General features: G+C 59.4%; 1 protein-coding gene across 2 annotated transcripts in view; it reads left to right on the plus strand.

Annotated features, from left to right (window-relative positions):
* CLK3 (CDC like kinase 3) overlaps positions 1–7,475 on the plus strand; it is an 8,048-nt gene extending 573 nt beyond the window's left edge. The window contains exons 2-13 of one of the 2 annotated variants that reach the window (XM_035336107.1): positions 496–644; positions 1,538–1,766; positions 3,613–3,706; positions 3,962–4,028; positions 4,250–4,366; positions 4,828–4,994; positions 5,375–5,469; positions 5,842–5,971; positions 6,077–6,159; positions 6,405–6,484; positions 6,783–6,873; positions 7,091–7,475. In XM_035336107.1, the coding sequence (XP_035191998.1) occupies positions 496–644; positions 1,538–1,766; positions 3,613–3,706; positions 3,962–4,028; positions 4,250–4,366; positions 4,828–4,994; positions 5,375–5,469; positions 5,842–5,971; positions 6,077–6,159; positions 6,405–6,484; positions 6,783–6,873; positions 7,091–7,276 (1,488 nt within the window). In that variant the 3' untranslated portion in view covers positions 7,277–7,475. Of the gene's footprint in view, positions 1–495; positions 645–1,537; positions 1,767–3,612; positions 3,707–3,961; positions 4,029–4,249; positions 4,367–4,827; positions 4,995–5,374; positions 5,470–5,841; positions 5,972–6,076; positions 6,160–6,404; positions 6,485–6,782; positions 6,874–7,090 lie in introns of those variants that run through there. The other variant, XM_035336108.1, reaches the window with a different exon arrangement.
* Positions 7,476–10,790: the final 3,315 nt, after the last annotated feature.

The following is a 10,790-nucleotide window of genomic DNA, read 5'->3' on the forward strand; positions in this document are numbered from 1 at the left end:
TCGGGGGGCACCCTCAGGGGGGCTGGGGGTGGTTAAAGGGCTCTGGGCAGCTCCAAAAGGCTTTAGGGGAGGCCTAAAGGCGTCAAGGGGCGCCCTAATGGGGGCTGGGGGCACGCTGAGGGGGCTGAGGGAGGTTTGGGGGGTCTGGGGGCAGCCTAAGGGGGTCATGGGGCACCCCAACGGGATTTGGGGGTGGGGTGGGGGGGCTGGGACTGCCCCAAAAGGCTCAGGGGGAGGCCTAAGGGGGTCTGGGGGCACCCTAAGGGGGTCTGGGGAAGATTTGGGGGGTCTGGGGGTGCCCCAAAAGGCTCAGGGGGAGGCCTAAAGGGGTCTGGGGGCACCCTAAGGAGGTCTGGGGGCTGGGAATGGCTTAAGGGGGGCTATGGGTACCCCAGGGGGATCTGGGGGCATGCTGAGGGTTTCGGGGGCACCCTGAGGGGGCTTGGGGCCGCTGTAAGGGGCCGGGAGCTGAGCTGGCTGTGTGTGTGCCCACAGATGCATCACTGCAGGCGGTACCGGTCCCCGGAGCTGGAGCCCTGCTGGGGCCCGCGGTGGAAGCGGCGTTGGTCCCCGAGCAGGGCCCCCGAGGGCAGGCTGTGGTGCCCACCCCGCAGGGACCCGGCCTGGAGATCACGATCCAGAAGGTGAGGGATCAGAGGGGGTCTTCCCTGGGTGGGGGGCAGGATCTCGGCGCTCGTCCTCACCCCAGAGCGGGCGCAGCTGGAAGGGGATGCCTTCATCGTGCTCCAGGCTTGCGCCGGTTCTGGGGCTGGCTTTTGTTTAACAAAGCAAAGAAATTGTGCCCACAATTTCCCCATTTTTTTAATGAACGGATTACCTAGGTGGGATTTGGGTGAAAGCAGTCAGCTGCCGGGCGAGAACCTTTCTGCCCTCCTGTGCTCAGGCTGCGAGCCTCTTGTAGCTCCCTCGGTACCCTCCAGCCCCTCGGGCTGTTATTTCTGAGCCCTCTGTACCTTAAAAGTTCAGCCTGAGGTTTCACACAGGTGGGCTCGGAGCTGAGTGGTGCTGTTGGAACAGAAAAGGTGGGGTTTTGTGTTTTCTTCTTCACTGTGGGTAATTAGCAGGCAAGGCAGGGCGAAATTTGGTTCCTGGCCCAACCTGAAATGAACCACCCCGTGCGCGTCTGCGTCACGTTGAGCTGTCGGCAAGAAACCCAGTCGTTGCCCAAGCAGAGGGGAAGCAAACAAACCAAAAAAGCTGCTTTGTGCAGAGGGGAGCGGCTGCGACCAGCTCTTGGTCGCTGTCAGCTGGGGCAGCGGCAGCCTGGCCAGGCGCGTGCCCGAAACGCTGCTCCGGTCACGTTTCGTGGGTTTTGTCAGCCAGCGTGCCGGGGATTTTTCTGTGCTGTGACGTTTTCCGCCTAAAAGGCGGCTTCTCGTTGGGCAGCAGGGCTCGCTGGGGGGGCCGCGAGGTTTATCTCGAGAGCAGAGGCTGAATTCTGGCTCGCGGTAGCGATCGCTGGAGGCAGGCGGCTCCTCGTCCCGCTCCAGACTCTGACGCCTTGCTTGTGCCGCAGCTGGGACAGGACGCCGTACCGCAGGCGGTACTGGGACAGGCGGGACAGCTACGCCGGCAGGTTCGAGGAGCGGAGCCCGTCCTTCGGGGAGGAATACTGCCCGCCCCGCGCGCGGAACTGCCGGCGGTCCCGGGGCCGGGAGCTGCACCGCGCCGAGCCGCGCCGCGCCGAGCAGCACCAGCACGGCTGCCGGAAGCACAGGACCAGGTCTTGTAGCAGCCTCTCCTTGGTGAGTAGCAGCCGGAACGGGCGCGGGGGCGGTCGGGGCCCTAACCCTTCCTCCCTCCTTGCAGCTCGGAGCTCCCCGGGTGAGTACCTCTGCCCCCTCCTTGTGTCTGTCTCGTTACGGGGGGTGCGCGGTCCCGAACCTGCGTGGTGGGACGTGGTTTTGGTGGTCCAGCCCCTGTAGCTGCAGTAGGTGAGGAAACGAAGCTGTGTTCTTCACGGCCGGGGGGGTGAGCGAAGGCTCCAGGTGGCACGCAGGTGACACGGTGACAGCCAGGCTGCGGTGTCAGGTCTCCGCACGGCGAGGGCCTCGCCTCCGCGTACCGGTGCTGCTCAGGGGCTCTGGCAGGCAGCGAGGGTTTAGAGCACCCCTGGCAGGTGCGGGGTGGTTCGTGCCCTGTGGGATCAGCCAGCCTCACCTTGTCTGAGCCGGGAGCCCTGGGCTGTAAGGAAACGCGGCGTTCCTTGCCAGAGACGGTCCGAGGACCACCAGGGAACGCTCGGTGCGGGGTGCGGAGGCTTCTCGCAGGGCCTGGGGCAGCCTGGGAGCGTTGCGAGGTGTGCGCCCGAGCATCTCTGCCTCGCTGCTTCTCTGCAGCAGGGGGAGTCCTCGCCACGCTGCACCAACTGGCTCCCTTCAGCCACTGTCACAACGCAGTGACCTGACCCCCGCAGTTCCAGTGCCCGCCGGCATGGCGTGGGAGCTCTGGCCTGCTGCTCTCCCTGCGTTCCCTCCCCGCTGGCATTGCCCTTCAGGTCTCAGGGGCAGGGTTACCACTAAAACGCCCCGGTGTGGTTTCAGTGCCGCGTGCGGTGACCCGCGGTGCGGGGTTTGGGTGGGCTGAGCGGGCTCCTCTCAGGGCTCCAGCTCCCGCCTGCACCTCCTCCTGGCTCAGCTCACCTGCCGGGGTTCGGAGCTCGTTATCGGGGGGGCGAGGGGCGCAGAAGAGAAGCCTGACAGAAAGCCAGGCGTGGGAACGCAGAGCCTGGTTTGCTTTTCCTTCGCTGCAGAGACTGTAACCAGTTTTGGGGCTGAATAGAGAAGACCAGGGATGAGGACAGCTCGCTCTGCAGTAGCAGTAGCTAGCAGTAGCGGGGGGAGCGTGACCTCGGGTCTTTAGTGGAAGCTTGAAGGGGAGCGAAACGCTCCCTGGGGACTCCCTTGACCCGTCCCTCAAGTTCTTGCAGGCTTCAGATCGCACCCCGAGGAGAAGGTGCAGCGCTGGGTCCGCTCGCAGCCGGGCGCACCGGTGCAGGAGCGGCGCTGTGGGTGCGGCAGGATGCGGCCCTGGGGGACTGGGGCCCCGTTAGCCGAGGGAGCACAGCGCAGTCACAGGGGCAGAGCTGCTGCTCTGGCTTCTGCTGGACAGCTCCTCCAAGCTGCCAGCTCGCCCAGCCTTCGTCACGTTTGCCAGCGGAGAAAAGGGCTTTCTTCTGGCCCAGCCCTCCTTCCCGCCCCTCTGGGGGCAGCCTCGGGTGCTGCCAAGGACTCTGCTCCCCCGGGGGCACCCCCTGGGGCACCCCCCCGAGCCCGGAGCCCCCCGGCTGCCGCCCCGCAGAGGAGAGGGGGGCGTTTGGCGGCGGCAGCAGGCGCTGCAGCTAACGGAGGGTGATCTTTACGTACCTGTAGCTGTTGATTACTTTTGTTTTGAAGTCGGTTTGTGTCCTGACGTGTCCCTTGCAATATCCCTATCGTTATATATGCCGTGTGCCTTATGAAATGCTGGCATCTGGGAAACGCACCGACGCACCGCCGGCTCTCCACCTTTGAATGACAACACAATCTGCCCCTGCGGACTGCCCGCTGTGCACGCTTGGCCGTATGCCGTGCCGGGGGGCGGTGTGTGCAGAGAAGCCAGCAGAGCAGTAAGCGCAGCAGGAGCGTGGAAGATGACAAGGAAGGCCACCTGGTGTGCAGGACCGGCGATTGGCTTCAAGAGCGATGTACAGCCACCTTTCGTAAAACTTTACCTCTACTTCCCATCCCCGTGTTAGACGAGATCTCTCTCCGTACCGGAGGGGTCTCTCGTGTTTATTGCTCATAACGGACTCACCAGTAAATTGCCTGAGGCAGACAATAGACACGTGAGCTTTAAAGAGCGTAGCAGTGAGAGACGTTTTCGTTTTGATGTGAAATTGCAGGACCCCAGCTCTCGCCCGGCCTCCGAGGCTCACACCCGCTCCTCTTTTCTCTCCTAGACGAAATCGTCGGCAGACTCGGCGAAGGCACTTTCGGCAGGGTCGTGGAGTGCGTCGACCACGCCAGGTGGGCAGCTCTCGCCTCCCCCTCACTCCTCTGTCGCGGCAGGGTTTGCGCTCGCTCAGTGGCTGAGGGCTTCAGCGCGGCGTGGCTGAGCTGAGGGAAGCCAGTGGGACGTGGTCTGAATACACCCTCGGGAGACTCCTCATAGCCCTGCAGTGCCCTGTGGGGTGTGTGTGCGGGTGGTACCGGCTTTTTCTCTGACTCCTTTGTCTCTTCCCTCGCAGAGGCAAATGCCAGGTGGCAGTGAAAATCATAAAAAATGTTGGGAAGTACCGAGAAGCAGCCAGGCTGGAAATCAACGTCCTGAAGAAAATCAAGGAGAAGGACAAGGAGAGCAAATTGTAAGTTGCTGTGAAGCTCCCAGGCAGCCAGTACCGCGTCCTTGGAGACGAGCAGCCTGCTCGAACGAGGTCCAAAGCCGCCCAGAGCTGAGGACTGGCTGTACCTGCTGCTTGCCTCCTCTGGGGGGAAAACCTGTGTCATACCTCTGCGTTTTGGAAGAAGAGAGCCTGGCCCTGGGTTCTGCCAAACGCCCGTGTGCTTAACAACTGCTACGTTAAGTCACAGGGAGGGAAAACTGACCCACATTACTGACAGCCACTTGCTGCCTTGTCCTGCTTTATAAAGAGCCCCCGTTCGAGGTGGGTGAGCAAAGCGGGCGGGAGGTTTCCCTCCAGCATAAATGGAAGGATCGCTGTGCTCCCAGCTCAGCCAGCTCAGGGCTTTCACCAAAAACTGGGAGAATGACTGTTCTGTCCAGTCTCTGAACTCGGTTAATCCTCGTGCCGTTCTCTCTGCCTAGCTTGTGTGTCGTGATGTCGGACTGGTTCAACTTCCACGGCCACATGTGCATCGCCTTTGAGCTTCTCGGCAAGAGCACTTTTGAGTTCCTGAAAGAGAACAATTTCCAGCCATACCCCCTCCCTCAGATCCGGCACATGGCCTACCAGCTCTGCCATGCCCTGAGATGTAAGTGACCCGGGGCCAGCCCCTGGGGCTGCCAGCAGCTGCTCGTTCCTCAGTGTGTCCTTTTTTGGGTTGTTTTAACCTACGGTAGGACCTGAATATCCCAGCTTCCTTTTCTGAAGCTTCTAAAACAATAAGATGATTTCTGTGGACTAGTCTTTAGATTTGCTTTCTTTTCCTTGTGAAAGGAACGGAGGAGAGGCTTGTGAGCTCTCTTCTGCCTTCTCTGTCAGAAACACGTAGTCGCTGCTAGGCTTTGCCTCTCCTGAATGGGCTGGGAGGGAGGCGAGGAGTTGGCTCGCGTCAGGTGTCCAGTACACGGCCTTGGTGCTCCAGTGCCTGGTTCTTACGTGTTTTTTCCCTCTCCTCTTCCCCCCGTGCAGTTCTACACGACAACCAGCTGACTCACACTGACCTCAAGCCAGAAAACATCTTGTTTGTCAACTCTGACTATGACATTCTGTACAACGAGAAAAAGGTGGGTTATGGCTGAGAGAGGCGACCGGAGCAGGAATGGCCGCCTGCTCCCTCGCTGCAGAAGGTGGATCTTCCTCTTCTGGGCATGCCTCACAAGCCTGTTCAGCAAGAACAAACTGGAAGCTGCCCCCTTCTTTCCCCCGTGTCTTTTAAGAGCCTTAAGGCTCTGCTTCAGTGGCTCCAGCCTGCAGCCGCATTCCAGCTGCTGTCCCTACCACGGACAGGGGATGTAAATAGCTCAGAGCTTCCCGCTTGGGATCCTTCTGATTAACAGCGTGGACGCGGCACTTGTGGGGCAGAGGGCTCCTGTCAGAGCCTACCCTGATCCCGACCCAGCTGTTAAAAGCTCTGAGGACTTCTCCTTTGCTTGCAGAGCTGTGAGGAGAAGTCCATCCGGAACACGAGCATCCGTGTGGCCGACTTTGGAAGCGCCACCTTTGACTACGAGCACCACACCACGATCGTGGCCACCCGGCACTACCGTCCCCCCGAAGTGATTCTCGGTGAGCACCGCGGGGCTGCAGGAGGCTCTGTCCCACCAGGGAACCGGTGGGAGGAAGCGTGGCGGGGGGGCTGGGAGCACAGAGCTAGCTTGATTCTCTCTGCAGAGCTGGGCTGGGCACAGCCGTGTGATGTCTGGAGTACCGGCTGCATCTTGTTTGAGTACTACCGGGGCTTCACGCTCTTCCAGGTACGACTTGCAAAAGGCATCGTGTTCTTTGGCCAAACTAGAGATTCTTGCTGCCTAAAAAGGCTAGAATTAGGTAAAGGGAGGGGAAATGAAAGACCAGAAAAAGCAGGAGAGGAAGCAGAGCTGGGCAGGACCTGCACCACTCCTGGCTTCTCTCTTCTCCTCTCTACCTGTTTAAGTGACAGGCTGTTGTCGCCAGCTCTCCAAGCTCTGAAGCAGTGCGCTGCTGCTCTTTTCCTTTGCAGACCCACGAGAACCGTGAGCATCTGGTCATGATGGAGAAAATCCTTGGGCCCCTTCCCCCTCACATGATCCGCAGAACTCGGTGAGAGCCTGTAACTGCTGCATGGGTAACTGCTGCAGCACGACTGGTTGTGGTGGCTAGTGAGTCAGGCTGCCAGCTGCGTTCGCACACCAGGGCTAACCTCTGTAACCACAGGGACCTTGCTGGAAGTTTGGGTTTTGAGCCTGATCACCAGTTTTAGGGGCAATGGTTCAGCTGCTTATGGAGGGCAGAGTTTATAGTATTAATTGCCATCGAGTCTCACTGGGTGCTGCTCTTCCTCTGCCTATGGGGGTGAGCTCTCCGGTCCAGCCGTACGAACACCTTTCCTCCTCTCCAGGAAGCAGAAATACTTCCACAACGGGAACCTGATATGGGATGAGAACACGGCCGAGGGGAGATACGTCCAAGAGAACTGCAAGCCCCTGCGGGTAGGTGGCAGAGGGCAGCTCTGAGGGGGTGCTGGCTGCACTGAGGCTGAACTGCTCCAGGGCTCCCTTCCTGAGATCCACAGGGGTCAGGAAGGGAATTCTCTCTGCTGGGGGCGAGGTCGACAGCCACAGCCTCGCTGTACGTCACAGAACTGGGGGCTGGTGCGTGCTCCCCGTTGTACCGGAGCCTACACCCATCTTGCCTGCCCTGTTTCAGACATACATGCTGCACGACTCGCTGGAACACGTGCAGCTCTTCGACTTGATGAGACGGATGCTTGAGTTTGACCCCTCCCAGAGGATCACTGTTTCAGAAGCCCTCCTCCATCCCTTCTTTGCGGGCCTCTCTGCCGAGGAACGGATGCTGTGCAGTCACAGCACCACCCAGAACCTGAAGAGATGACAGCGGGGGAGGTGACCGGAGCTGGGCTGGTACAAACAGGCTGCCTCACCTCTGCAGCTCAGCTCCACCCCTCTGAGTTCAGAGGGGCACCATGACACGAACCCTGGGCAAGGGAGGGGAAGAACAGCTCAGTTGGAAAGCACAGATTTGTTTATTTATATGTTGTAAAGTTAAATAAAGTGTTTCTTATTGTTTCATACTTCCCTGGTAGGCAGGGTGGAGGGCTCCCTTGCTCCCAGGTCTCTGTTCTGTGCAGAAGGTGAAGCTGTTGAAAAATAATCAGGAAAGGAGGCAGGCAGCAGGATACTTTGCTTCAGGGGAGGGCAAAAAGTACGGGGGAGGGGACTGAACTCCCCGGTTGCTGCCCCTGTGCCTCCGAACAGCGTGGAGCAGCAGGAAGGCTTGCTGTGCCTCTGGGGTCAGGCTCGAGCACGCCAGCAGACAAATGAAGAGCTGCACAGGAGTAGCACACATGAATAGTTGCACTTTATTTCAGGGCATCCCCCCGCAGAGGCAGGAATTAGTCATTACAAACATCGGGTCACAAATGGAATACCGAGCGGTGACAGCGGGCAGTGATCTTCATGGGGTAGTGAGCAGAGCAGCGCTCCTGGGCAGGTCCCGTGCAGGGCCAGAAACAATCTCCAACAGATATAAAAAGTGGGATGTGTTCTTTGAATTACTCCAGCACTGTGAGGGAAGGGGGAACCAAGGGGCCCAGCCCCCCTCTGGGTGCTGCAGGGTGTTCCAGAAGAGTACACCCCTGTAAATAAGATGCGTTTTGTGTGGGCAAGGCCTGTAGTTCCTTCCTCAAGGCATCCAGCTGAGAGAAAGTACAGCCCAACACCCAGCTCTCCTCCCACCTTCAGAAGGGGAGCGCAACGTAAAGGGCAGCCGTGCACAACACAGCCCCAGGGTGCACAACACAGCCCCAGGCTCCCTGCGCACCACACAGGTAGGGATGGGGAAGCCTTTTCCTTACAGCAGGGCTCATGCCCTCCCCTTCAAATATTCCTTTTTTCTTAGAGGTGGGGAGCCCTACCGCTGGGCGGGCTGGCCATGCACGGGGCCTCAGTGCTCCCCGAAACCACACTGCAGCGAGGACAGAGCCGAGCCCAGCTGCCAAACACGCGCACACCCTGGCTGATGTACCTTCAGCCAGTGGCACAGCTGCACAGAGGCAGAAAAGGCCCCTGCGATTAGGCCTCGAGTATCCTGTACGCTGCCACTGCACCACGGGTATGATCTGCAGTTCAACAGCCAAACCCCAAAGAGCCAAGAAAAGCCCGGTCTGAGGAAAGCAGGAATATGAGCAGCAGGGTCTCCCACCCAGCACCTTGAGTAAGGAAAGTGAAAAACGAGGGGATTAGGACTAACACTGTGCTAAAGCAACAGCCAGCAGCTGACTGCCCACCTTTTAAACCCAGGTGCTGCTCCTCTGCCTGGTTAAAGATGAGCTGAAGACACAAAGAGGCAGAGAGAAGCCTTGCACTTGTATTTCACCCAGCCAGCCCCACGGCTGCCCCTTCCCAAGGCAGCTGAGCAGAGCCCCAGCCTGGAAACTGCCATTGCAGCCCAGGCTGAACACGGTACGGAAAGCTTTAGGAGCGGGGGTCCAGACACCAAGAGGGGCAGAGCCTGGGTCCTGCTGAGGTAGATGTGGCAGGGGAAGCTGCACCTGGTTTTGTGCTCTTGTTCCACTTTGTTTGCCCAGCCCTCAAACAAATCAAGAGCTCTCTGCAAGGCTTCTCTGCCCTCAAGGGAGGCAGCAGCTCCTCCTAACTCAGGGGCATCCGCAAGCTTACGCACTTGCCCTGGTCATTTATAAGAGCATTACAGAGAACTGGCCCTAAAAGAGTAAAATTGTCTTTCAAGCATCTTTCACTAACTCCAGAATAACCTTTTCTATAACTTTACTAGGCACTGAAGTGAGCCTGGCAGCCCTGCGATTACCAGGGCCTGCCTTCTTACCAGTGCTGACATTTGCCAGCTTCCAGTTGGCTGGGAGCTCTCCAGATCCTCACAACCATTGAAAAAAATAATCGAGAGGTCTCCCAGCGACAGCAGCCAGCTCTGAGCACCCTAGGCTGAATCCCACTGGGCCACGGACTAACACACATCCAGCTGGAGCAGCAGATCCTGCTCGGGGTGGGCTGGGCTTTATCCTTCCCGCAGTCACAGACCTCCAGCTGAGGGCAGCTGGGGGCCCAGAACCCAGCATCGGTGTTGAGGACAGAGCAAGGAAGGCTTTAAATGTCTCTGCTTTGTCTCCATCCCTGTCTGAGGTGCCCATCCTCACCCAGGAACAGACCAGCTGTCTCTGGTCCTTGTGCTTTAGCACCTTTTTGATGCCCCCACAGCACCGGGCGGCTTCAGCTCACACTGAGTTTTGCACAAGTTTTCTCCCTGCCCTGGGGAACAGCACCCCTGTAGCCCTGCCGTGTCGCCTGACCTCGCTTCCAGTGGCCAAACCCTTCCCCTTTTCACCTCAGCTCTCGAAGCTCCCTGCCCAGCCACGCTTCTGCCCGGCTTGCTCAAACTCTGCCACTTCGGCATCACCTGCTCCTGTGCTCCTAGGAGGTGGCTTCTCAGAGACCAGCAGACCCCAACACCTTCAGAAGCAGCTCTCTCCCCCTGTACCCAGGGTCACTCCAGCACTTCCAGGCAAATTCATGACAGCTGCTGCTGCTCAGCCGGGAAAGTCTCCTCCTCCCTCCTCCGCCGCACTCAGCCTTTGTTCTAAGGCAGATGAAAGGCAAACGCCGGTGCCTGACCCGTGCACTCGCAGCATGCGGGGGTCAGCGTGTGGCAGGTAGGAGGCTGCCTGCCCGCCACCCAGAGGAGCACAGCCCCGACTGCGCTGCCGTTCCCCCGCGCAGGGCAGCTGTCCCTGTGCTTCAACCCAAGATGGAACCCAGCTGCCCCGGAGGAAAGGCACCCTCTGAAGCTCTGAAGTTCTCCACCGCTGCCAGAAGAGGCTCTGGGGCAGGTTCAGGACCAGCAGAGGCTTTTGGGGGCAGGAGAGGGCCCAGGATGACGGCAGAGCTTCGCCTCCTGTCCGTGCCCACGGCACCAGGAGCGGGCAGACACAGCTCAGCTCACCTCACCGCACCTCCTGGGCCACCCCAGGTCCAGCACCTCCCCGGGTCAGCTACGGGTGCACGGAGAGCACGAACAGGGAGCTCATGCAAACGTCACCTGCACCGTACAGCACGGAACAGGCAGAGTGATGCTCCCCTGCTTCACTGTGCCTCCCCCGATTCAGACAATCGCTGTGCCAGAAAGAAAAGAAACAGAAAAATTATTTTCCAAACCGCACCTCACTCCCCAAACACACAAAAAGCCAGAGGGTATGAGAAAAACCTAGCTGAGGACACGGGTGTTCCTGGAGCATGTGCTACCTGAGAGCTCCTGGCATGAACATTCTGCAGAGGGAGCTCTCTCCTTGAAGAGTGGAGGTCCAGGAGGGCCAGCGAGCTACAGCTGCCTTCGTGAACAAAAATCGGGGGGGGGG

Source organism: Oxyura jamaicensis, chromosome 10, assembly GCF_011077185.1.
Source record: "Oxyura jamaicensis isolate SHBP4307 breed ruddy duck chromosome 10, BPBGC_Ojam_1.0, whole genome shotgun sequence".
Taxonomy (NCBI): Eukaryota; Metazoa; Chordata; class Aves; order Anseriformes; family Anatidae; genus Oxyura; species Oxyura jamaicensis.